General features: G+C 46.9%; 1 protein-coding gene across 1 annotated transcript in view; it reads left to right on the top strand.

The window, feature by feature from the left end:
* EVI5L (ecotropic viral integration site 5 like) overlaps window positions 1-18841 on the top strand; it is a 1294704-nt gene extending 1275863 nt beyond the window's left edge. Inside the window, exon 20 of the mRNA XM_086928161.1 lies at window positions 18638-18841. Coding sequence (XP_086784287.1) covers window positions 18638-18841 — 204 coding nt within the window. The remainder of the gene's footprint in view (window positions 1-18637) is intronic.
* Window positions 18842-27408: the final 8567 nt, after the last annotated feature.

Raw genomic sequence — 27408 nt, 5'->3', positions numbered from 1 at the left:
TGTCTTAAATCCTTTGAAAGACTTTATGTCTGTTGTGTTTTAAATAGCAATACAAATTATATTTTTTTTTACTTTTCCATTCTCTTGGTCTTTGCTATTTGGACAACATATGGAAGGGATGGTCTGCCTGGGAAATGGGGGGATACTTTAAAAACAGTGGTGTAGAAGGCTCGCTTGGTTTATGGCGCACACTTATTTAAATGATGCACCCTGCACTATTGCAGACAACCCTTGTGGTGATTTTAGTGGTCTTTGATAACCTTAGAACACTCTTAAAGTGGTAGCTGTGGTGAGCAGCCTTCAGACTTATCCCGAAGGAGTGTTGAGCAGCTTGTTTCACCAGTTTAATAATGTAGTGTAGGCTAAACTAAAAAGAACCCCACAGTGTACATATACAAATATTTCTATTTATTAAACAACACTCACTAGCACATTGGTATTTCTCCAACCCGAAGATATCAACACAAATACACAGCAATATTTCAATTGCAATAAGGTACGTAGCACAAAATTTAGTGGTCTCCAGGGTGAGACCAAACCATATATTAAGAAAGCAGAATGCGAACTGCGACCGAAGTCGGGACTTGGACCAGGAGACTCATAAAAGCTGGGGTCACAAGGAACTACCCAAGGTAAGTACCCGGAACTCAACGGAGGCTGTATGCAGAGTGGAAACACAGCTACGTGTCCAATAGAAGTCAACGGGGAAGACGCATTTGCAGTTTTTTAGAAGAATGACCCTTCAGAGTAGAACCTGAAAAAACCCTGTGGAAGACATAAGGTTGGAGAGTTATCCCACCTGGGTATATCCCAGGAACCGGGAAAGCTACACCAGGTAAGCCGGGTGCATAGGTGCGAAGTGACATCGGAAACCGCTGTAGACCACAATGGAGGATTCAAAAAAGGTGCTGCTGGAGAAGACTGTGAAAGAGTCTGGTGGAATTCAGGGCTGGATTCTTGAAGAGGAGAACTTGTAAGCAGAGTGGACAGAGTCTATGCCACTCTGAGGTGACCAGGAGGCTTGGAAGAGCAATGCCCACCGTCGTCAGACGGTTCAGAAGTGCTGACAATGACATTGTCGCTGCAGTTGTGAGGGCAATGCGATGCTGAGGAAGACCAAGAGCCGTGCACGAGCTGTTCCACATCGGAGGTCGAGGACCATTGGGGCTGGTGTCTTACGAAAGCAACAGCAAGCCTTGGTAGCTGCAACTGGCATGGACAACGGAGAAGCAACTTTGGGACCAACAACATCCAAGGGACTCACCACAAGCAAAAGAGTCCTAGCAGGTCCCGAGCAAGCAGGGGAGCCCACTGGAGCAGAAGAAGACCCTCAGGAGGTGCCTCAGGCCGAAGGCACAGGAGTCACAATAGGACCTCGAGTAGCTCACCAAGAAGGAATGCTCACGGTGCAGAGGATGCAGTGAGGATGCTGTACTTGGCACTGATTTTGCCATCTGAATAATAAAATGTTGTTTGCTGTAGAATAATCAGAACTAAAGCCCTTAATTGTGAGTTTTATACAGGAAAAACACTTCCTTATCCTATCCACTCCTTTTCAGACTGGGTGTTCCAGAATTGCACATTGCATATAACAGGAGATTTAGTTGAAGCAGAAGCTTTATCTTTTTGCCCTTCTGGTACAAACAGGATACTTCTTGAGGGAAAAGAATAATCTTCTAAGAAATCTGGTGTAAGAACTTCACCAGAAGGAGTTTGAAGACACGCTTCGCAGTTCCGGTAGTACTAGATTACAAAGGTTTACTTAGTTTCCACCATAGCTGGGTCTTAAATCTTGGAACAGTGCTTATGAGACAAACAGTTGTGGTCAAGTGTTTCTCTCACCATCCATTTCTGGTGGGTTATTCCCATCATTTCCTCACCTTGTGAATATTCTCCAGTTACCAAACTGGATTGGGAATCTTTTTTTCCACCAGTCCAGTCGTTCCTAAGCACCACCATGTGGTGCCATCAGCTTCAGCTACGATTCAGCATTCTCTGGATGTGATGGCATCAGGCCATATAAGACATCAACTATCATGCGGGCATCAGTTTCTTTTTTTTTTCTCTTGTAACTCATCAACTTGTGTTACAGAGCTCTTTTTGGTGCTTGAACCAAAGGAATCCCTCAGTTTTCTACAGGGAATAGGTCACATATCTCCTCCTAAGAATTCTGTGGATCTTTCTCAGATGCCCTAAGAAGATGCCCTTGTCATACCATGGCATGTGGTGTGTAGGTTCTCAACATGACACCCCAGACAGCAACTCCTATGCCTTGATGCTATTTTTGAGCATTTCGAGTTTGGTCCAAACTTTTATTCGTCAATATGGCTGGGAGGACCAACACTCCTTCGGAAAAGTCTCCTAATTAGGAATGATGTCTGTAGGAAACCCACCTCATATATAGTGCACCACAATGGGGTACACTGTGCAGAAAGGTCGAGAAGACCCTTATTGGTTTACAGAGTCAAAAGTAGATAATACTAGTGCTCTTTAGTGTGGTAGTGTGGGCGAGCAGTTAGGCTTATCGAAGGGTAGTGCTAAGCATTTGTTGTTCTCACAGAGCCAATAAATGATACCCACACTCAATGAGCGAAGTCAAAACTGAATTAGAAAAACAATACTTCTTTTTATATAAATATTTAGACCAAGAACTTCAGGTACAAGGTAAATACTTTTCGCAGTATAGGAAAATAACAGTAAATGCAAGATTCACAGTTGTCTGCAATTGTGCACAATACATTCCTTATGGAAGGAAAAAGGCAATCAGAAAGTCAATGCAATATAGTAACTTTAGTGGTACACCTTTTGGAACTGGGAGGTTGGGGTCATGGTCCAAAGTTCAGTGATTAAGTTCTCTGTAGCTTACCAGATTTCACCGGGTAGCTAGGAAAAAGGGCATTTTGTAGCTACAAAGAAAGGGGGCCTCCTGCAAAAGGAAAGCAAAGAGGGACATGTAGGCAAGTCTGAGGGCTCTCAAGGGGGAATAGAGGTCGCAAGGGCTCTTGGGCCACTAGAGCACAGCTGGTTTGAAGATGCCCCAGGCTGGGTGCGGTGGAGATGTGCAGCTGGGCACCGGCATGCAAAGAAGCATCTTGCGACAGGGGCTGGCATCATGGAGTAAGAATTCTGGATCTGCTGGGCCACTGCTGAGGTGGATCTCCGAAGTCATGATGTCTCATGTCAGGTGCTGGCTTGCTGTAAAGTTGTATTCTGCCTGGACTCGGTTTTGTAGGTTTTTGCAGCGAGGGGTCCGGTACCCTGGGTATTAATGCCTTTCAGCTACAGTGGGTCCTGGGGCCTCAAAATTTGGTGCAGAGGCCGAGCTGACCCTCCAGAGCAGGTGTACCTTTGGCAGGCACTCCGAGATGTCAGTCGGGCTGGGGAGCAGGATGACGCTGGACTGGACATTGCTGTTTTGCGGTCTGCGGCTGCAGGGAGATAGCTCCTCTATCTCAAGGGAGCTCCTTGGCGATTTGCGAAGTGTCGATGATCCTTCAGGATTTGTGGAGGCCACACAGTGATGAGGTGAGCTGGAGGATGGCGATTATCAAGTTTTGTGGCGGCAGGCAGGAGTTTGCGTCCAAAGTCTGCTACAAGTTCTGCAATTCTTGGTCCAACAGCATTAATTATTCGTCATCTTCTTGTGTCCGTGGTTACAACTTTTCAGTGTCTGGGGATACCACCTAATCACTACATTTAGGGGCGTTTACAAGGGAGTGACAGGTAGTGGCCAATGGGCCCCTTATCTGGGCTGTCTACGCCCTATATTATGTTTACTTCCTGTGTGAGGGGGACATAGCCCTCACCTTGATTAGAGAAGTCCCACGGTACTGAAAATTGTGCTTCACCTTGTCTCCAGCACCTGAGGGGTGGAATTAGCAGAGGGTAACACACCTGCTACTCTTTCTTCGTCTTCCTACCTTTCTTCCCTGCCAAAAAGGGGAAGGCCAGTAGGAGAGCCAGCTTCTTCTGTCAGGAGAGGCTGGGGTCGCATTTTAAAGGCGGCACAGCTTTTGCAGCTTCCCGCCACAGATGGCTGTTCCTGACCCTGGGAAGGTATGAGCACTTCCACCTGGGGCAGGCATTGTTCTTGACCTCGGAGCTGCAAGGCGCTCAACCCATGAGGTCAGAGCTCTATCTGGTGGTGACAGGTTGGCTTAGGCTAGTCGGTGACCACACTAAGGGTTGGTAGGCTTCAGGGGCCCCCTCTAAGGGTTCCTCTGTGTGCAGTTATTAATAAATCACTGGTCAGTGCAAGTTCATTAAGATAAGATGTTTGGTACCAAACATCCCATACCACAGTGAAGCCATCATGTAGCTGGGAAACTTGTAATGATGAGCCCATGTACCCCCCTACGGCTTACCTGTTCACTCCCAAAATCCAAGAATCAACATGGATATTGCAGGGGCATATCTGCTCATGCAGATATGCCCTCACTGAAGGTATAGTGTTCCCTGCCTTATGGCTATAATCCTGCTATAGGAGTGACTTGCCTATATCCCATGCACTGTCGACTCAGTTTTTTCTGCACCAAGACATGCAGTCTGCAATGGCAGGGTGCATGACCTAGGTGAGGGTACCCTGGGTGACACAATTTGTGCTTCTGCCCCTGGGGTCCCTCTTCTGTGCCAATGCTCTAGGTACCAGGGGTACAATTTAATAGGAACTTACAAGGAACACTGAAGTTGTGTCAATTGAGAAACAAAAGGTACAGTTTACGGAAAGAGCTCTGGCACAGGTAACCTGGTTGACAGGGACCCTGTACACTTCCAGTTGAAGTTACATAATGTTCCAGGCAAAAAGTGGAGGGCTAACCATGTCCAAAAGAGGCACTTTCCTGCAATGTCACAAGAGCTTTGGCCATCAAAAATACAGCAGAAAGGACATTATAAAAAATAGTCACACGTCCTGGATCTTTCAATATCATGGCTGCGGACCCTGATGTCAGGCTTGTTCTGATCATCGGAAAACAATTAGCATGGTTAAAAAGATAAATTCCCATCTCCGGCTGTCCTTCACAGGCTAAGTACATGATAGATCTTTTCATGACCGCTTTCTTACTGCGAGGGTCCCCCCCCCCCCCCCCCCCCCCCCCCCCCCCAAGGGCGGGGCCCCACTCCTCTGGGTTTGCCTTTACGTTGGCCCCACCTGACTGGCAATTTTATAGATTGGACCCTAAGGGCCAAAAAGTGTTTACAGTGCAAAGTGTGAGGCTTCCTGAAGGAAATGCTATCTGCTTTCAGGGCCACTATGTCTACACCGTCTTGGCGCTGCCAAACTAACCATTCTCCAGCGAATCTTCCTTTGTAGTCATAAGCACTGAATTGTCTCCCCCACTCGTGGGATCCTGGAGCACTTTTTATCAAATATATACAAAAATAATTTTTAATAGAAAAGGGCAATTTTTATAAAACAAGTATAGTATTTCTAACAACCTATAACAGTCTATATTAGTCCATTTTCACTTGTTTTCCATAAAAAAGTAGCCAATTTAAAAAAACATAAAAGGTCTGTGTATTTTTAGGAGAGTGACAGGAAACTCACAAACCATTTTTAAAGGAAGGATGAGAGAAAAAGAAGGGCAATGTAGCCAAAAAAAGGCTGTAAAAACGATCTCTGCCAATTTAGAAGGAGGTCTCTGCCCATGGCAATTAAGTAAGTGTATTGACTAGGTCCTGAAGCACAGAGCTCCTCCTTTTTTGTTTTTTTTCTCTTTAAAAGCCTTTTCCAACAAACTTTACTCAGTGTCTTTCGGGATAGACTTTATATTTTTTTCTAACAGGAAAACACATAATTTTGCTTTATTAAATGCCCCCCTTTTTCTCAAGTGTGGGAGGAAAAAAGGGCGAAATTTACCCTTAGGATGTCTGTATGGCTTGCCTTCCCAGTGTCCATTGTCTAGAATCCTTTCCCTTGTCTGCCTGCAGGAGGACCAACACAAAGTCAATAATTGGCATTTGGAAGATCTGAGAGCTGTGAAGAAAATGCTCCCTCTTCCACAGTTTATTCCACTTTTTACAGAGACCTTTTTAATGAGAGTTCCAAGTAAATATTTTGACAAGAAAATACAAGCACACCTATTCAGCGTTGAAATCCATCCCGCCGAGAGTCTGCTCAATCACCACAAGCTTGCCGTCAAGTGCTGGTTCAGTGTTAAAACGTAAGGCAATGTTGAATTCAGGAGGAATGTTGATATGGAAGACTGATTTGATTTCAAAGAGGCATTTGATGTCAAAGTAAACAATTTCAAGCACCGTTCTGCATGTTGGGACTGCAAGATGAAAAAGTGAAGAGTACCACAAACAGTAGATTCTGACCACTTCAGAATATACCAGCCTATGACCGAACCTTCCCCTGCAATTATCTTATCTTCTACTCCCAGAGCTTTCCATGGTGTTGGAGTCCACTGCTTCTGCTCCAGCTTTGCCTCCTTCTTCTTTGCTTTTGATAGCTCTTTCCCCTCTTACATGTTTTCCACTTCCTCATACTGTCTCTACTGTTTTTTTTTTTTTTAGCACTTCTGCAACCACAGTGAAGAAAGCGAGAACTTCTGCCTTGCTTGGGAGATACAAATATTCTCTCAGAGAACCTCTTCAGCTTTTTAAAGAAAATCTTACACAGGAAAGCAGAGAGGATTTCAAGAAACTTCTGCAGGAGGGAATAATGGTCTCTAGTCAGTTGAGACACTGCTATTGATTCAGCTGACTTGGCTGCTTGTATTTAATGCTAAATGAAAATAGAGAAGTCCTTTTAACGCGGGTTGATTCAGCTTCCCAATAGCATTATAATAATCAAAGAGGGAATCAACCCACTGTTTATAGCACTAGAAGCTCCCTAAACCCACCTAGAACAGAAAATAAATATTTCTCTTGTGTAAAAGAACTCTCACCCACTGATTCATACAATTGCATGCGTTATCATAGAGTTCTCCCCGATACAAAATGTATCTGGGCATGCTTACGACCTCAGCCCTCAAGGAACTACTAGGTATGTTTTAGAAAGTAAAATTGCCTACACGGTACTCTAGACTTACATTTTTTATGTGGATCCATGTGACAGGATTTAAAACAAAGGATTATGCCTTTGAAGTACTATTACTCCGCATTTACTGAATTCTACATGTTTCAGTCACCTTCTCCGCCAACTTATGCTCATGTGGCTTTCCTCAGGACTTGATCAGTGGCCTGAGATGAAAGCTAGGTGAATTGAAGGGCGTGATTCTTTGACGAATGTGTGACTGCAATGCTTGTGCCGCTGCTGCACCTTAAAGGGCGATAAAGGGATAAGGATCACAGTACGGAGAAATCCTCCCAAATCGGTGTGTTTAATGTATGAAGCGATTGTGACTGACATCTGCCAGACGGGTTAGCGAAATTCAAGCCCACACCAATCAAGAACCCTTCCTGCAATTTTTTGATGATAGTGATTCTTCGCACAAACCCGAAATTCATTCCTAAAGTCCCTTAAGACTTTTAACTAAATAAACTGCTCATCCTAAGAAAAAAAAATTCCAGCTCCGACAACAACAGCTGAAAGAGCACTTCATCTTTAGACATCAAGAGGCGCTTAAAGTTCTGTTTATCTGAAAGAGACAGTTAGTTATGGATTCCTCACCTTAGAATTACCCCCAGGCGACAGACTGGATCTGGAGAATTTTTTCTTCAGAAGTACCCCTGCACGTTGATAGGTGGCGTCGTTCGACTCCACATTTGTCGTTGGCATCGTGGTCGCCGGAATGGCGTTGCGGTATCTACTTAGATGCCGCCCTCGCGCACTGACGTCAGTTCTTTCTTTTTCCGTGCCAGCCAGCGCACAACTGGAGAGAGCGGTACCTGGAGTCACTTTGACTCAGTTTTTGCGGCTTTTGTCAACCCCATTTTTCGATCGACTCCTGGTGCACAATGTCACCTCAGACTGGCTTCAAGGCTTGCGATGCCTGTTGCAAATTGATGTCTTCCACGGACCCGCACCTCATACGCCTTTGGTGCCTGGAACGCGATCACAACCCGAAGTGCTCCGACTGCCAGGCCATAAACCCGAAGTCTTTGCGGGAGCGGTCCCGAAAGCTTCTTGAAGCCCAGCAGTCAGCTCCTCACAGTTTGAGGTCCCGGTTGAGAGGGAGGTTGCGGGACCGGTCGCGGAGCCACCACCACCACTCGGCATCAAAGTCTTCAGGGAAGTTGAAGCGCAAGAACAAGGTGAAGAAGCATCATCGCTCTTCACGTTCTCCCTGTCTGTCGGCCGACGTGAGGCAGGAAGCGGACGGTAGTCATCTGGCTCCGCACACGGAGCTTGTTAGGTCGACTCACGTCTTTTCTACCTTTCTGGGAGCCTGAGCGACTCCTGCCCTGCTTTGAAGCTTTTACGAAGCATTGCATTCCATCTTCGGGCAGCCTGACTCTGTCGGCGTATCCTCGGGCCCTGCGGACTCGGTTGGGGGCTATAGGTCCTCGATATAGGCGGCTTCGGCTCTGTCGCCACAGGCCTGGATCCGGGTCGGCGCTGCTCGACCTCATGACACCTCCCCCAGCGCCAAATCCAGTGACGACACAGCCGCCTCCTCCGATGCTGGTTGTGTCCCCAGCCTCCCCCTCGATGAGGGCACGGAGCGGACCAAGGTCGTCCGACGGCGGGACCGGTGCCAACCAGTACTTTCGTACCCCTGTTCTCCCTTGATGTTTCCTACCTACCACCCTGAGTGGCTCACAGGAGAGGATGTGGAGGACTGGGAGTGGTCGGTGGACCCTCTTGCCGACCAGTTGGAGGAACTGGACTGGAGAGAGGAGCTGGGTGAGGCCAGTGGTATAGATACCTCCCCAGACCTTAGCATGCTATCTCCCCTTACCGTGGCTACGGAGAAGGGCGCATCTCATGCAGTGGTGTTGCGTAGGCCAGCCGAGGCCCTAAACCTTGAGCTTCCTATGGTGGCGGACAGCACTAACCTTCTGACAGAGGTGCTTCAACCGGCAGCGGCCTCCTCAGAGCCCTTGCTGCCATTCAATTAGGCTTTTACGGACATCCTTTTGGGCACTTAGTCCAAGCCCAACACAGGGGCTCCTGTGGACAGGATGATTGCCCGACGCCACCGCCTTGCCCCGGGCGACCCTATTTTACTCTCTCTCTTCCCATCTTACCCCTGAGAGCTTCGTAGTCCAAGCCTCAATGTCCAATGGCACATTCCCTAATGCACCACCTGATCGGGAATCCAAGAAGCTGGACCATCATGGGAAGAAGATGTTTTCTTCCTCCAGCTTGGGATTGCGGTCTGTGAACACCGCATGTCTATTGGGCTGTTTCTCCCACTCTGTGTGGGACATGGTTGCGCTGGTGCTGCCACAGTACCCGGAGAAGGCACGGGCGTGCTCACCCGTGCTGTTGCCGAAGGAAGAGATGCAGCGAAGTTCACCATCCGGTGTGGGCTGGATACCGCCAACTCACTGGCAGGACGATTTCCACGTCAGTAGCATTGAGACGCTATGCCTGGTTGAGGTCTACTTGCTTTTCGTTGGATGTCCAAGCAACACTTTTGGACATGCCCTTTGATGGCCGGCGCATGTTTGCTGACAAGGCAGACAACGTGCTAGAGCGATTTAAGGATTCTAGGGATACGGCCAGATCCTTGGCCCTCGCTTCCACCTTCCGCTCAGTGCAGTCTGCTTTTTGCCCCTTTCGTGGCTACGGAAGAGGTGCCCTGCCATGTTCCGCCCAGAGTCACAGGCCTGCGCAAGCTGTCCAGCCTCTGAGCGCTGGGCACGTGGATCCCACCGCCGTGGGTCGGGCCAGGAGGCTGGCCAGTCCACCAGTGCCCCCTCTGCAGAAGCCTCTAAACCCTCCTAGTGCGACCTTTCAGGCTCATCAAGTGCCAGTGGGCGGCAGGATTCGCCTTCCCCTTCCCTACTGGCTCAACATCACGTCGGACAGGTGGGTTTTACAGATAGTCCAAAGGGGCTACACCCTCCCCTTCAAGACTACCCCTCCATCCATGCCACCTCAATTCCATTGCATGTCGGCAGATCACATGTCCCTTCTCCAACAGGAAGTTACGTCTCTCTTGGCCAAGGGAGCCATCAAGCGCGTTCCTGCCCCAGAAGTCGTAGTGGTTGTTATTACCACTACTTTCTGGTGCCCAAGAAGGACAAGGATCTGCGTCCTATCTTCGATCTCAGGAACGTCAACTGCTTCCTCCGGAAGGAAAAGTTCAAGATGTTGACACTGGCTTAGGTCCTGTCTGCTCTCAACCCGGGAGACTGGATGGTGGCGTTGGACTTGCAGGATGTTTATTTTCACATCCCCGTCCTGCTGGCCCACCGGCATTACCTGAGGTTTACGGTAGGCCACGAGCACTTTGTTTACCATGCTCCCCTTTGACCTTACCAGTGCCCCTCGGGTGTTCACGAAAGTGATGGCTGTGGTCGCTGCTCATCTGCGCAGATCAGGGGTTCCAGCCTTCCCCCTATCTCGACGACTGCCTGTTGGAGGCGGGCTCGCCCCAGTCTGTTGTCTCTCATCTCCAGACTATGGCCGTCCTCCTGCATTTGCTGGGGTTCACTATCAGTGTGCGAAGTCACACATGATCCCCTCTCAAAAGCTCATTTACATCGGACCAGTTCTGGACACGGCACAGTTTCAGGCTTACCCTCCCGAGCAGCGAGTCTGGGATATTCAGACTATGATTCCGATCTTTCAGCCTCTATCCTGGGTTTTGGTCAGAATGACTGAGGCTACTAGGCCTCATGGTCTCCTTCATGCTGCTGGTGGACTGTGCCAGGTGGCATATGCGGGCTCTGCAGTGGGACCTGAAGTTCCAGTAGGAACAGCATCTGGGGAATATTTCCTATTGCATCCAGATCTCAGAAGGCACAGCAGTTGCAGTGGTGGCTAACAAACCTGTGATTGGTTCAACAGCAGATCCCTCTCCCTTCCCCAACCAGAGTTGACAGTGGTGATGGATGCATCACTGCTGGGGTGGGGCGGCCACATGGGAGAGGCAGAGATCAGAGACCTCTGGTCTCCGGCGGAGTATGGGCTCCATATCAACCTTTTGGAGCTTTGGGCAATTCGTCTTGCACTAAAAGCATTCCTTCCCTCTGTCCGGGGAAGAGTGGTGCAGGTATTTACGGACAACACCACCGCCATGTGGTACTGCAACAATCAGGGCGGGTGGGGTCGTGGACCCTATGTCAAGAGGCTCTCCGCTTTTGGACATTGCTGGAAAATCAGGGCATATCTCTGGTGGTTCAACACCAGGCAGGTTCTCTGAACACCAGGGCGGAAAAACTCAGCTGCAGATGCATGATGGATCACGAATGGCATCTTCTCTCGGAGGTGGTGCAAGGTCTCTTTCAGCAGTGGGGAGAGCCTTGGTTAGATCTATTCGCCACCGAAGAGAACCCTCAATGTCAGCAGTTCTGTGTGTTTGAATTTCCAAGGCAGCACTCGCTAGGCGATGCTTTTGTCTCGAGTGGAGTTGCGACCTTCTATACCCCTTTCCGCCTATACCACTTCTGCCCAGAGTGCTGAAGAAGATCAAGCACGACTGGGCCCAAGTCATTCTTGTGGCTCCGGATTCGGTGACAAGAGTCTGGTATCCTGAGCTGTTACACATGGCCATCGATCCTCTGATCAGAATGCCTCTTCGGAAAGATCTTCTGTCGCAGCAGCAGGGGACGGTCCTCCACCCGAACCTGTCCAGCCTCCACCTCCTTGCGTGTAGATGGAGCTGCAACAGTTGACAGCTTTGGACCTTACTCCCAAAGTCTGTGATGTTATCTTGGTAGCCAGGCATCCCTCCACCAAAACGGTATACGCCTGCAGATGGAACAAATTTGTGGCATGGTGCGCAGCAAAGGCTGTGGATCTCTTTTCTGCCCTCCTTTCAGAGGTTCTCCTCTTCATTCTTTCTTTGACCCAGGAGGGCTCTGCTGTGTGCACTCACAAAGGCTATCTTTCGGCCATCTCGGCCTTTCTTCGGCTTCCTGGCCAGCCTTCTCTTTTCAAGTCCCCTATTGCAAATCGCTTACTTAAGGACATTAATCACGTATTCCCTCCCATTCCTTTCATAATGCCCCAGTGGAACTTGAACCTGGTTCTGACCTACTTTATGTGCGCTCCTTTCGACCCGCTATATAACTGTCCTTTCAGACTCTTGACCCTTAAAACTGCCTTTCTGATTGCCATCACCTCTGCTCGCAGAGTGAGTGAGCTATAAGCTTTTTCTTCTAAGCCTCCTTTCCTGGCTGTCCTCCGCACTAGGCCTCTTTCCTTCCCAAAGTGGTTACCTATTTCCATATGGGACAGACCATCACTTTTCTCACCTTCGTTCCGCCTCCGCATCCTTCTAAAGAGGAAGAGAGGCTCCACCGTCTGGATCCAAAACGTGCGCTTTCGTTCTATCTGGATCGCACAAAACAACTGCAGATGGACCAGCTCTTTGTTCGTTATGTGGGCGCAAGAAAGATCTGGGCTGGCAAAAACGAACCATCTCCCGATGGGTCATTCTTTGCATCAAGATCTGCTATTCCTTAGCGAAAAAGGAACCTCAAGTTTGGTTGTGTTCCTATACCACCAGGGCGAAGGCAGCCACTACTGCTTTGGGCGTGGAGTTCGCCTTCTTGACATCTGCCGGGCAGCTGCTTGGGCTTCACTGCACACGTTTACCAAACACTACTGCCTGGAGAGCCAAGTCCGGAGAGACAGCTTCTTTGGCCGTTCAGTTCTCGAGGACTTTCTGGTGTGAACTTGGTTCACAGACCCATCCCCGGGGTTGGTATTGCTGGGGTATCTATTGTAAGGTGAGGAATCCATAATTAACTGTCTCTTTCAGACAAACTAGTTACTTACCTTCAGTAACAATATATCTGTAAGAGACATAGGTTAGTTATGGATTCCTCACCGCCCCACCCATCCTCCCCGTTCTGTGAACTGATTTCTAGGGTAAAGGACTACCCTTTCAGGGCTCCAAGTTTTTTGCGAAATGTCTTGCATGGCTCTGCTCTTCTGACTTGGAATGTTATTTAAAGAACTGACATCGGCGCGCGAGGGCGGCGCCTAAGTAGATATCACAACGTCATTGCAGCGACCACCTATTGACGCGCAGAGGTACTGCTGAGGAGAAAATTCTCCTGATCCAGTCTGACACCCGGGGGTAATTCTAAGGTGAGGAATCCATAACTAACCTAAGTCTCTAACAGATATATTGTTACCTAAGGTAAGTAACTTGTTCATCAAAACCCAATGTTTTCACAAGTCTAACCAACTATTTCTGGCTTACAGTGTGCCACGGAAAGCTTCACCTCTTTCTAACCAAAGCATTTCTAGGTGGATATACAGCGCAATTCATTACAGTCATCAGGCTGCAGGCAAATCGTTGCAAACATAAGTGCACACCCTCTCTACAAGAACTATATCAGCCTCAACTGCGCTATTTGCTGGTGTGTCACTTGAGGACATTTGCCGGGTAGCTACCTGAAAAGCAGAATCACCTTTGCCAGCCATTACTTCTTAGACTCTGCAGTTAACAGTGATGTAGCATTGGGTCAGAGAGTGTTACAACATCTTTTTCAGTGATGGTGATCTGTCTCCTTCACTCCACCATCCTTCTACTGGTTATGCACATTTTTTTTATTTTCATTGTATTCATGTTGATATAGATACATGAATATATGTATGTATATGTGTCTTTAGAGTTCTTGCTTTTCAAAAGCATATGTGTGTTTATATATACCGGTGGTCCTAGATTATTTTAAATAACAACATGCAGTGTACTAGACGTATTTCACTTGCATAATGTATGGTTGTTTTGACAATAGTAGTGAAACCATTCAGAAATGTAATTCCTCTAATTTGTTTATGTGAAGGGCAGCAATGCAGACAACTGCCTTTTATGCCTATTAATCACGTGTGACGCAATAGAGCTTTTAAGTGCATTCAATATGGTGTCCGTTATTTGGAAAAAGGAAGTAACTGCGGCTGAAACGTGTTGAGGATGGTGCACCTTGTGTGAACAAATTGTGCAATGGGATTTTGTGCTGTGTCAGCCTTGCTCATTATGTTGAAGCAGGTCTTTAAAGAAATATATATGTACAGGTATTTATATATGGATATGTGTTTATATATCTGCAAGTGTGTGTTTGGCATTTCTATAAAAAATGTGCTTCATAGCTGCTATTTAATCTTAGTCAAGAATCTATAAAAGTTCCAATACTGGTGTAAGAATATGTTACTTACTTGTAACTGTAGTTCTCCAGTACTGGAATAATTCATAGATTCACATGCGACCCAACCTCCTCCTCCTGAAGAAGCTCACCTCCCTCTTTTTTTCCTGGGTGTATCTTACACGTGGGCTTTCAAAATCTGGGGGAATGGGGCTCCACACAGGAGTGTTCTAAAGGACAAGGGAAGCTGATTGGTTGAAACCTAACTTTGTTCTCTTTTTTTAACAAGGATCATGATATGTTACAAAACTAAAGATCCTACCGCCTTTCTAGTCTATGTTTAAAACAGCATAGTTATTTTAATGTACAGTGAGACTCCAATCTCGACGGTGGGGAATGATTCAAGCATGTGAATTTATGAAAGATTCCAATACTGGAGAACTGCACTTATAGGTAAGTAACTTATTTTCTTTCTGTCCATTCCTTTTCGCTCACACTCCTCTCTCGGTGATTTAGTGCTGTCATTAATACGATCCCAAGGTATGCAAACATATCATATACTCAATTGTTGCTGATGTTGAAATGCTGTTGATTCCTCCCTGCTCACTTCAATGGTGTGTGGGAAAAAGTCCCATGAATTGGTGAAAGTGCACCAGTTGCTACAATGTTTAAGTCCACTATACTACTGGTGTATTAGACCTGACATGTTATCAAGCCAGAATTTTCATTGCAATAGATACCAAATACAACCTTTCCCAACCATACATAGAGCATCAATGCATATATAGAATACTTATGGCATGTATTTTTACATTAACCCCTTCCATGCGGCCACGATTCCCCTGGTGTGCTGTAAACAGCACGAACAGGGGCGGGCCGTGACGAACCCCAGCCGTCATCAGCACACGAGCACCGTAGTGCATGACGGCTGGGGTTCGTCATCAGCATGGAAGGGGTTAAGGAAACAATTTATTGCATCAGGCAAATATTTAATTTTGTTCATGAAAGTCCACAAAACACACTTTATCTCCGTTGCTCAATTGTATAAAGTCAGGGTGTCCACATATCCTATTTCACTGTTTGGTCCGTTGGACCACATTGTTTTCTTAATATAAACAGAGGGGGCGGTGTCCTTTCTAGTCACACATTCGCAACTCCTTGATACATACGTGTAGCTCTCGCCGGACCTCTTTTGCAAGTAATATTAATTGGATGCTTAACCTAGAAAAGATGCCATTTTCAGACAGAAGGCTCTGCGCAAGTTGCTTCCTTAATCTTGGATTGACTTGACAGCACCACACCCCCACCCATCCAAATCTGAAAAAGGAATAGCAAAGTGACTTTGAGCACATTAGCTTTTTAGGTTTCGCGTGGCGTACTGCACACATGCGCAATCGAGCTTGCAAGATTTTATGTTTTAGAGTGTACTTCACTAGCGAGGGTTAAGCCCCGCCCCTCTTCTCCATTGGCTGGCCTCCTAAACGGTGGCCAGCCATTGGAGAAGAGGTCCTAGTGACGTTCTCCATTCTCTCCAAGCCCCGTCCTTTTTAGACGGGGCTCCTTGACTTACTGCTGGCGTAAAAGCTTTCTTATCTTCTTTATGGGGCCAACAGATGGCCCCATAAAGAAGATAAGGAACCTTTTACGCCAGCAGGAAGTCGGGCTCTAAAAGAGAAAGCTCGGCATTGTGTGGTTTCCTTGGGCACGGCCCGCCCGCCCCTTTTTACCCACATTGTTGTTGTTCTTTCGGCGAGAGGCAGACTTCTTTTGTCCCACCCTCTCTCCCTCGCTGTGAGTCACATGTACAACACACTGCTTTTCAGAATCTCGTTCCAGTACCGCCGTATGAAGCACAAGAAGGACCCTAAGGGCAAGGGAGGGGGCAGCCCCCCCCGGTGGCCAGTCACCTAGCAGGAGCCCCCTCGCTCCACCCCTACTCCAGCCAGGGGGCCATTATGGAGGAGGCGGGCTACAAGCTGCCTGTGGAGAACACATACCGTTCTTAATACATGCACAATTGTCACTATTGCCTCATGTAACATTTGCTCACTTGTAATTTTCTCCTCATGTATCACTTTTGTTCCTATTTGTGAAGCGCTCTGACCCCCTCGGGCAAAGTCCTCGCTATATAAAAACGCATCAAATAAAATAACTAAAAATGCTCGTCCCTTCGCCCTGAAATCCCGACTCTCCTTCCTTTCTTCCCCAACATCCTGCTCCCAACCCCTGCCCCATCCCTTCACCTCCATTGAGAACCCATCCCCCTTGTGCCTCCTCCCCTGCCATGAAACCCTTCCCCATCCCTCCAAATTTGCACCCCGATAGCCCCTCCCCCCGCTCACGGCGCCACCAAAAGGTCCGTCAGGTGGTCCCTGTGGGACCTCAAACACTGTGCCCCGCAAACAGGAGCGCTCATCCCCAGCACCATGGCTCCCCTCTGCGGTCCCACCGCCACCACCCTCCGACCAAGAGCCCTGCCCACTGCAACCCCTCGCTCTCCGGAGAGAAGCGAGAACAGAGGGAGGGGCTCCCACTCCACACAAAGAGCACGCCCAACCCCCTAACCAAGGCCTCAGTCAGCGTCTCTGTGCCAAGTGCTGCATACAACAGGCACCCCGATGACCCCCACACCACGTGCCCACGAAGCCCAAATTCGCACCCATGAGTGAAGCACTCCTGCAGTCTGCCGACGGCGGCCTCCTGCACACCCTGACACCTGCACCAGGGGGTGCACCAGCCCTCTCCGCAGCTGCAGCCCCGGAGCGCTCCCACGCCTGGGCCCGTCCGCTGGGTGCTGCGCAGTGTGGGGGGCCTCCCAAACGAATTCCTTAGGCTTAGGGGAACTGCTCCGCGACACTCGCCCACATTTTCCGCCCTCGGTAACTCAAATGCTCTCACCCGCAGACCCATAAGCGCCCACTGTCCACGACAACCACACCTCCTGCAACCACTGCTCCAGCACACCGTCGCCTCCCAACTGCATCGGCAGCTCCACGCATAAACCCTCTCCCACCGCAACCACACCCCACTGATCTGCCAAGACCCTGTGTTCCCGAGCACCCCATCCATGCAGCCACAACCCTCAACTGAGCCACCAACCACTCGAAACAGGCCCTCCTTCCAGAGTGTCCTTCCCCGCGTCCCAGCCTTCCCGTGTACCTGCCATTCTAAAACTTTGCACCCAACTCCCTGTGATCGCTCTCATCCCCTCTGCCAAGTGTGTATGTGTGTGTGTCTCTGTGTTTGTGTGTGTGGCTCTGTGTGCTTGTGTGGCTCTGTGTGTGTGTGTGTGTGTGGCTGTGTGATATCAGCTGGAAACGCACATCCCACAACCCACACCTGCAGTGTGAGAGACAGAAGTGTATGTATGAGAGACAGCATTGTGTGTAAGAAAGACAGCAGTGTGTGAGAAACAGCAGTGTGTGTTAGAGAGACAGCAGTGTGTGAGAGAGAGAGAGACAGCAGTGTGAGACCTTTTATTTATGTTTTGGTTTTTGAAACATAAATAAAGCGCATTGGTATTTGCAATGTCAATAGCTCAAACTTGCGTAAATACGCGACCTATTGCATTGAAAATGCAATAGGTCTTGCATTCGCGAGAGATTAAGCTGACAATGCCATTTATTTATCTGTTTTCAAAACCAACACATAAATAAAAAGTTTGTCATTTACAATGCCAATAGCTCTAACTTACTGAACTGTTACCTTCCTTTCCCTCAAATTGTAAAGCGCTCTGATATCCCTCGGGATCAAGTTTGCGCTATATAAAACTTTATAACTAAATAAATAAATATAAATAAAGGCGAGACTGTTGCATTGTAAATGCATGTTCGTGCTGGTAGGAGTAGTACTCCCTCCTTCAGAACACCCGTTCACCCTCCCTTCAGTTAACACATGGCAGGGCAGATGGAAGCTTAAGAGCTTTTGTAGGGCCTTGGTCCCTAACGTCTTGTACCTCCTTTTTGATTCTCGAGCTCTTCATTAAAAAAAAAAAACATTGTACTGTGACACATTTGGAGGTAGGTCCCGTTCATGACGCCACCTAGTCGTGGCTCATCATGACTAAAGCCCCAAACCCCGCTTTGGTTTTATATGAATACATTTAGTAATGTTAGCAGTGTGGGGCCCTAAACCGATTGGGATATGGGGCACACATACTCCGCTTCTCTGCCCTTGTGACGTCCCTGAAATGCCTAACACATCAGACGCATGTATGAACTTTGTACTGTGAGAGAGGACACACTGATTTGTGGTGGCACTAGGCACACAAAGGGACATTTGCACATGGAGGCATTAAAATCACTTTAAAGTATCGACATTTATTCTGACCGTGCGTACAGACTAACTCAGGCAATTTTCAGAGACTCAAAGGAAAGAGAAAGTAAGATAGAAGTATGGAACCACCATGAAGTACCCTTTCCTGTTAATCTGACTGTGCAACTACCACCAGTTGTGAATGCCAATCTTAAACTTTTTTTCACAGAAAGAAGAAGGAATGATTCAAGGAGAGCTTAATAATTCTGACTCCTCCCAGTATATCAGAGAGCTCAAGGACCAGATTGATGAACTGAAGGCAGAGGTAAGAGCATGTTTTCTTAAATGCAATTTACTGACCTGTACCATTTTGTTTTTCTTCATTTTCATGGTTTGCAAGTTTGCACCACTTATAATTTTCCCTCCTCCCTAAGCCTCACAGAGAAAATCTTTCTTCTTTTAAAGCTTGTTTTTCGAGAGGTTGAAATAATTCCTCAATTTGAATATCTAGTGATGCTAGATAGCGAACACAAGCTTTCCTGAAAGATGAGAATATTTCACTTGGAAGACTCGACAAACCCCCAGTGTGTTGATTCTGCACTTTAATTACTAAGTTTTGGCACTTTGTTTGGGAGGATTCTGGTAGACTGTCAATATGGAGGTCCAAATGTTTCACTCACAGAGGGGAAGTAATGGATGCACAGACTATAAAGAAGTGTGTGTAGAAGCTACAGAACAGAAATCAAGCTTAATGTAAAAGGCAGAGAGAGAGAATTCAGTTTGGTGATGGGGAAGAGAGCTACAAAGTGTGGCATGCTATGCAAGGCATATTGGCAGATACTGCAAGAAGCACATGCTTCAGTGGGAGACAGCTTGTAAGAAGGGTGCTGACATCTGCAAGTGAATAGCCAAGAATGAGGTCTCATGTGAGGAGGAGGGCATAGAATGTGGGGCAGTGGGAGAAAGACAGCACAGCATGTGCTGCTATGGGAAGAGGACAGGACAGAGTAAGATGAAATGAAGGGAGATCAGCAATAGTTGGTTGAGAAGGGGAGTGCACCGCGTAGCATAATGCGAATAGGAGAGAGAACAGTGCATTGTAGAGTGAGGTTTGAGTGAATTGACCTGCCATTTAATTTTCAAAATAGAAGATTGAACTTGGAACTAAAGAGAATAATATCTCACAATGGGGTATAGTGTGATGTAGACATCATGAACAGCGTTGTGTGATTGGATGACAACACTGTAGTAAGCGTTTATAGAGAACAGCAGTGTATAGCACAGTGTGGTGTGAATGGTAAAGAAAGCTGATAAGTCTTGTGATTAGAAAAGTACAGTGTTTTCTTAGATCGGGGAGGGAATGGGATGCTTAATTGCGAAAGAGAAACAGCACACTGATACGTTGGGAGGAGGAGGTACTAAAAAGAATACCAAAGAGGGAGTCTGAGCTACATTGAGTTTGGTAAAGGGGGAGAGAAATTTTAAAGGGGGGAGAGAAATTTACGCATGTGAAGCATCAGCGAAGTGTGTGACACAAAAGAGAGACAGCAGCACAGCATCTGATGCAAATCGAAGGCATAGTATGCCCGAATGGTAAGACGTAGACAAAATATAAGATTGCAGCACAATTGAGTTGAAGAGATAATGGGTTATTCTTAATGGGTTCTTAATATTCATAAATATGTAATAACTATCTCTATCTATATGCTGGATCGCGGAGCTCTTAAATAATTTCTTTCCAAAGATTTTATATGAGAAAATGAAATAAAAGGAAACAGTGTCATAGAGTTTTTTTGATGATGGATAATTTCTCCTTCATGGGATCTCCATAGAGAATCCCAACGGCAGAATAGTCCCGTCCAAATATGGGATCTTTGAGTATTTTTGGAGAAAAAAAAATGTAGGTCCTTTCTTTAGGAAAGTGAATTATTTAAACATATATAATTGGCAAATTGTGTTTTTTTCTGTTAAAAAAAGACGACTTTAATAAAACCATTTTAAAACTAAATTTGAAAAACTATATGTGCTGCAGCCTTTAGAGTTAGAAGATGAAACTGAAACATTAAGGAAACATAATCCACCAATCTGATGCATGCCCTTTCAATAGCAGTTGCTACAGTTCTATTTTCTGGCTCCTAAAGAAAATATCCTAGAGTTCTGAGCTCAGCCGTTTTGGATTCTTCTTAATTTTTCAACCTATACATTTTGATTCTACTTGACGTTGTGTTTAGAGTCCTTTCCTTTTTTGGAAAAATGCCACCTCTTTTTGTGAAATGTCTCTACTGGTGTAGACAAAAGTCAAAGCAGTGTGATTTCTGTTTTAAAATGTCCAGGAGAAAACTCAAGGAGAGAGGGAAGATTAGACTTCACAGTAAGCATAAAAACAATAGTTGTGAAGAACTAGTCTTGCAGTTTAAATGAACCTATAGAAAGGACTACTTAATCATACCACCTACTTATATGATCCCTATCTTTAAGCTTTGATCCTGGATTTCATTAAGGTAGACTGTGGGCTCCTGGGGCTGATGACCTCCTGAATCCTGCAGGTTGAACATGTCAGGTGGCATATGCAGGCTCAGCAGAAGGATCTGAAGTTCCAGTAGGCCCAACATCAAGTAGACATCTCAGACCACATTCTGATTTTTGAGTAGACTGCAAAAGACCTGCAGTGGTGGGTGCTGCATTACTATTGAGTCAGCAGTAGTCCCCTCTCTCTTCCCACCCAGAGCCGGCAATGGTAACTTATGGATCACTTCTGGGCTGGGGCAGTCATTGAGGGAGGTAGAGATCAGAGGTCAACCTTCTGGAGCTGAGAGCCCTCTGCTTGGCAGTGAAAGCCTTCATTCATTCATAAAGAGGAGGCTGGTTCTGGTGCTCCCGGACAGCACTACTGCCATGTGGTATGCGACAATCAGGGTAGGGTGGGGTTTCTAACCCTGTGCTAGGAGGTGCTGCACCTCTGGAAATGGCTGGACTTCCTGGGAATTTTCTTGATGGCGAACTACCTGGTGGACTCTGAATGTCAGGGTGGGTGGACTCTACCATCGGCAACTAGCGGATCACAAATGGCTGTTACACCTGGAGGTGGAACAAGGCCTCTCGCAAATGGGAAAAACCTTGACGCAATCTATTCACCACCGCGAGAATGCTCAATGTCAACTCTGTTACAAGTTGGAGTTTCCGAAGCATCTTGCTCTGAGGAGAGTTTGACCTCGATTAGAACATGGAACTCCTGTATGCCTTTCCCCCGATACCACTCCTGCCCCGAGTTCTGAAGAAGCTCAGGACCGACCGGGCTCAAATCATCCTAGTGGCTCCAGTACTGAACACTGAGATTATGTGTTAGACCTGACATCCTTTCTGTGGTCTTCCACCAACCCCATCCACCCCTGTTCCCCCCCCCAAAAAATATTTTGCCTTCCCCCTACCATTTCCTAAATTTTGTTTTTGTTGGTATTTGGACTCTGTGCACTTTACCACTGCTAACCAGTACAAAAGTGCTTCTACTCTCTCCCTGAAACATGGTAAAATGTGCTTACACCTGACTGGCATATTTAATTTACAATGAAGTCCCTAGTATATGGTACTACAGGGCCTATAAATTAAATTCTACTAGTAGACCTGCATTACTTATTGTGCCACCCACTTAATTAGCTCTTTAAAACATACATTAGACCTGCCATTGCAGCCTGAAGTGCAGTTTTAAAACTGCAATTTTGACCTGGCAAAATAAACCCTTTGCCAGACTAAACCCTTCCTTTTAAGACATACAGACCCGTTTAAGGTTGGCCCTATAAAGCCCATAAGTTAAGTGCATTGTATTTAAGAAATACTTTTACGCTTCTCATGTTCTGGTTGTGAATTTGTGTTTCGCTACAGTGAGACTTGTTCCTTGCATTGGATTACAATGGGATACCTTATTACATTTAAAAGGTGCTAACTTTTTATTGGGAGCAGGTAGGAATATCATGTTTGGACTCAAATTAATTGTGATTTTAAATCCTCTTTAATAGTAAAGTGCATAAGTCATATTTCTGAAAATGGCTATTTTAGAAAGTTAATATTTTTTCGCCCTATCTGTTTGGTGCCTGTTGCCAGTGTCCTGGGTCACATAAACTGTGAATAGCAAGGCTGTGGGGCTTTGTGTAGTCCTCACAGACAGTGAGACAAATGGGGGACTAGATGTTGGTAGGACGGGCAATCCTTCAAGGGTGGTTGGGGTTGGAGGTTGTACCTCCCTAGTTACATTTCAAAGGGCTTGCCTTCAGCACACAAAAAGGAACCTCACACAAGCCTTTTGCCACTCCAGACTTCTTGGAACCTTGACAGGGGAATGAAGACATTTCCAGTACCAGATGTGGGAGTCACCAACGTCGAAGAATGGCACCAGGTAAAAAATATTGGACCCTTGGATAACCCATCAGTACACTCCTGTATCTGTGGAAGACTTCAGAAGGACTGCCTAGACCCCCAGGGGACTGTCATGCTGCTTGAGGCCTGCCTTGTTACCTAGAGGACTGTTGTGCTGTTACCAGAGGACTTCCCTGCTTTTTGAGGCCTACCTTGCTCCCCAGAGGACTGCCTTGCTGCTAGAGGTCTGCCTTGCTGCTTGAACGCAGGACAACCAGAGTGATTCAAGGGCTATTTGGGTGGCCTCTTGTGTGGGCTACAAGGACCTAACGAGACCTTGAACCCTGCATCGGGCCTCTGCTGGAGTAAGCACTAACTCCTGCTTCCCACCTTCAAGAGGTGCCCCAGTCCTGAACCCTTGGAAGTGGTGTTAGAAGTTATCCTTCCTAACCCAAAACGTCGGAACTCAGAAAAAGTTTCAACAACAATTATTGGAATAACTGACAGAAGACCGGGGCCTCCCCGCTAGCCAATATGCCCAAGGTCCATCGCAGGTCGGCCTAACTGAGCGAAAGTATCTGGCCTCCTGGAGCCCTTTTGAAAAGTCAAGGTAACTGGCTCTGGTAAATGCTAGATAATAGATGGAAGGAAATCTTGAGGACTGAACAATTTATTGAAAAAGAGCACTGGTGAAAATTATTCCAACTCTTTAGGTATGCTGTCAAAGAGTACCTTAAAGCACAGTTAATCTTTCCTGTTGCCTAGGTTCCTCGGGCTCTGTGAAGGGAGACTGTAGGTGCAAGGTTGCTCTGGTTCTGTAAAATGGATTGGCCAGGTGACACCTGTTTTATGAACTTTGTAGTGGCAATAAGGATGTTGTACATATATGTCTCCTCAGATAACTGATTCTGTGACCACACTATTTAACATTTAAAGTTCCCTAATATTATCTGGGAATGCTGTAAGTAAAACCACAAACAAAATGCAAATGTTAGTCATCAACTTGTCTGACCACATAAAAAACACATTTACGGGTCTGGTCAGCAACAGTTTGGATGCCTCTAAACAGTATCAAGAGTGCAGTCTAGACTCTGCCAGCATGAAGACTTGATCCATGGGTACTGCTATCACGCTGTGTTCCTCCATTTGGATGTGTTTCCCTAGCATCTCAGAAAAGATACTCTTAACTGTTACGGACATAGCCTTCAATGGCTAATGGCTGTGGAGTGAGAAGTCCAACTCTTTCCTTAATTTCATCAAGAACAGCTCCGCTATGGACCCCACTCTTGGCCTAGCCTCTTCACTGCAAAGCATTTCCACCAGCTGTACAGAAAGTTTTAACGCTATTCCAAGGCTCAACGACCCTTTCAGAGACAACCTTCTCAACCAATACAGACACCTCAATAAATGTACCACATTGTAGGGGCGACATCACCAGAAAATTCAGTCTCTTTCCTCATCACTGGATCTGCTCTCTCAAATATTTCTCTGCCTCCCTCTCTTGGACCCCCATATTCCACTGAGGGGGGTTGAGGGTGCTCATTTTCCCACCAATTGTAAGACAACCAGATTGGATTGTTGGATCATCCAGCTATACTGCAAGAGCTACACTCCACACTTCCTGCCCCTGCTTCTAGACCTCTCCTTCCACCGTGATATGTTCTTCTGTCCATACCTTGATTTTGGAAGCAGAAGTCCTTGCCCTTTTAAGCAAAGGAACATTATTGGCTTTGCCTCTGGATTAAAGTGGGGCAAGATTTCTTGCCTTTAGTTCCTGGTCTCGAAGAAAGATGGGGTACTGAGACTCATCCTCAACCTTTTCGTTTGGTAGAATAAATTCAAGAAGCTGTCCTTAAGCCAGGTCCTGCTGGTTCTCAATGCAGAGGATTGGTTGGCATCCCTGGACCTCTAAGAAGCCTATTTCCATCTCATAGTACTCCATGTCCACAGGTGAAACCTGAGATTCAAGGCAGGATCCCAGTACTATAATTTCACAGTCTTTTCATTGTAAATGATTGCTACACCATATGTCTTTACAAAAGTACTGGCAATTTACCTTCAACCGGCAGAAGTCCATTTATTTCCATACTTCGATGACTAACTAGTATAAGCGCTTGTGGAGGAACACCAACAGCGCACAATTGACTGTTCTAAACAACTTGGGCTTAAATATCAACACCCAGATGTTGTTTCTCTATTCCACTGTATGACACACCATTCAGATCCTGTCAGACAACATAACCACCTTCTACTATATCAGCAGAGAGGGTAGTGAAGGGTCATGGACCTGTTGGGAGGCAATTTGCCCTAGGCAATGGGGGCAGATATGAGTAATTTTCCTAGCAGCGACAACTTGCAGGTACCTTGAATATGAGAGTGCCTCCATGTGTGAGCACATACAGTTTGGGGCAACATCACGCCCCATTCCCAGTTGCACAGCGAAGTATACTCAGATATACCACTATTATTCTTTTGTCCATTTTTATATATCTAATCCATACGTAATCCAATGTTTTAAACGCTTTTCCATCTTAGTGCACTTGCGAGGTCATGCCTTTTCAGAAAGCTTCAACTATTCAAGATGTGCCCATCCGGACCTCCTTCAAGAATGTAGCAAAAACGCATGATGTATCTTTAAGCAGTGTGCATTTATTTCAACCCAACCGTCTTCGGGGGTAACGGCAAACACTGTGTCCCACTCTTAACTCAACATACTCCTTCAAAAGATTATCTTTCCTTGCCTTATCCCAGCATATTAGGCACGGAAAATCTAGTAAGCTGAACTGTTTGCAGTCAGCATTCAGTCACCTCTTCCTCTCTTGCACACTGTGCACACTGCCCTTGCAGTAGGATCAGTAGTCCTCCACTCAAATCCCCAAACACTGCAATTGCATTAGTAGAGATTGATCAGCACCAGTTAGAGTTCTTTTATCTTCCTGATGAAATTCCTTATGTCGTAGTAGCTGCCAGAAAGTCTCTTAAAAAGTCGGTTAGTTTGTCGCTGAAACAAATGTATTCAATGGGGCAAGCTGGAAACCCTGAATCCTATTCAAACCCACCTTTACAGCACTGAGATGTGTGGTTTCTCTTTCACAGCAGGGACTGAAACTTAACTGGGATTAAACGGCCCTATCTGATAGAGACATCTAGCCGCAGATTCCTTTACGTTTGAATTCTCCCCAGGCTTCAGAATGGATCAGAAAATGTTTTCAGCAGTCCCTCTGCGTACCCCGGAAGGGCGCTGCTTGACTGCATGACATTGACTCCCGCTGTGACGTCAGTGAAGTCGTTTAAGTCCTCTCCGGAGCACGGAGGTCAGTTTCTTCTTTTCCGTTCTGTAACGCGGATCCAGAGAAGCAGTCCCTCAGGCTGTTTTTGGCCTATTTTGACATGTTTTTGTCAGTGGGAACAGTGTGCCTTTTCCTTAAGTCTTCAGGCTTTAAGCCTTGGGGTCTTATACTCGACAAATGTCGGTCACAGACCCGCATTCAGTTTGTATGTGGGGTTTAGGAGAACACCACGACTCTGAAGAGTGTGGCTCCGGCTGAAGCCGAAGGCTCTGAAGGAACGAAGCATGAAGCTCTTGGTGGCATGACTGATGAGGCCTTCGGACACTTCACGTCGGTCTCGGTCTTCAGCTTTTCATTCAGAAGTCCCTTTGTAGGGCCATTCCAGGAAGCGGAGTTGTTCACTGGGTCGTCGCTCCCAATCGTCGTCCCCAGGTACGTGTAGGTGGTTGAAGTCACACCACCCCCGTCTTTGCCGCATGGAAACTCTGTCTTTTGTGGCTTCTACTGCTCACCGGTTGAGGAGTCAAGTCACGGCTTGGGACTTAGATGACCCAAATGAAAGAATATCATGATTCGCTTCATCTTATTTTTGGGCCACCACCTTCTTCTGGAGCGCCGTTGGGCTACGTCGAAGTGAGAGGAGTCACACCAGTGGGTTCGCCCTCGGTGTCAGTTGGGCCATTTGAGTCATTGGGTCTACTCCATTCGGCATTGGCCGATTCCGCTTCGGCGCACAGCCCTTCAGGGTTTCCACCTTTTGGTGTCCATTCGCGATCAGTTGACTCCAGCATTGACGTCAGCGACGTGTATCAAAGCCACTTCTCCTCCTCCTCTCGACGTCGATGCGTCGCCTTCTCCGCGTTGATCGGCGTCTGATGCCATGTTGATAGAGCCAACTTAGGGGAGTGCTATATTTCCACTTCCTTCTCATGGTGAGGCTTCTGGAAGTCACCTTGTAGCAGGTGATACAGGGGAGCCTGGGCTTTTTCAGCCTATTCCTGAGCTTACACCATCTCTTATGGAGGAGAATCTGCACTTGGTGGAGCTAGGGGTCTGGAGTCGTCCCCAGCTTTGAGGCCACTTTCCCCTCCTAGTCTTGCTACTGAGGCGAGTTCCTCCTTTGCAGATATGTTGAAGAGAGTGGCTGCAGTTTGAGAGTTGTCACTGCCTATGGTGGAAAAGTCCACTGACCCATTGATTGATGTCATTTAGCAAGGTCAGAAGGCTGAGGAGCCTGTTCTTCCTCCAGTGAGGCCATGTGTGTCATATTGTTGGGTACTTGGGCCAAATCTGATACAGGGGTCTCAGTGGACATTGCTATATCTTGCAGGCACCTGTCGGCTCCTGGTGACCCATCTTG

Source organism: Lissotriton vulgaris, chromosome 1_1, assembly GCF_964263255.1.
Source record: "Lissotriton vulgaris chromosome 1_1, aLisVul1.2, whole genome shotgun sequence".
In the NCBI taxonomy this organism is placed as follows: Eukaryota; Metazoa; Chordata; class Amphibia; order Caudata; family Salamandridae; genus Lissotriton; species Lissotriton vulgaris.
This window is presented reverse-complemented; position numbering and strand designations above follow the sequence as displayed.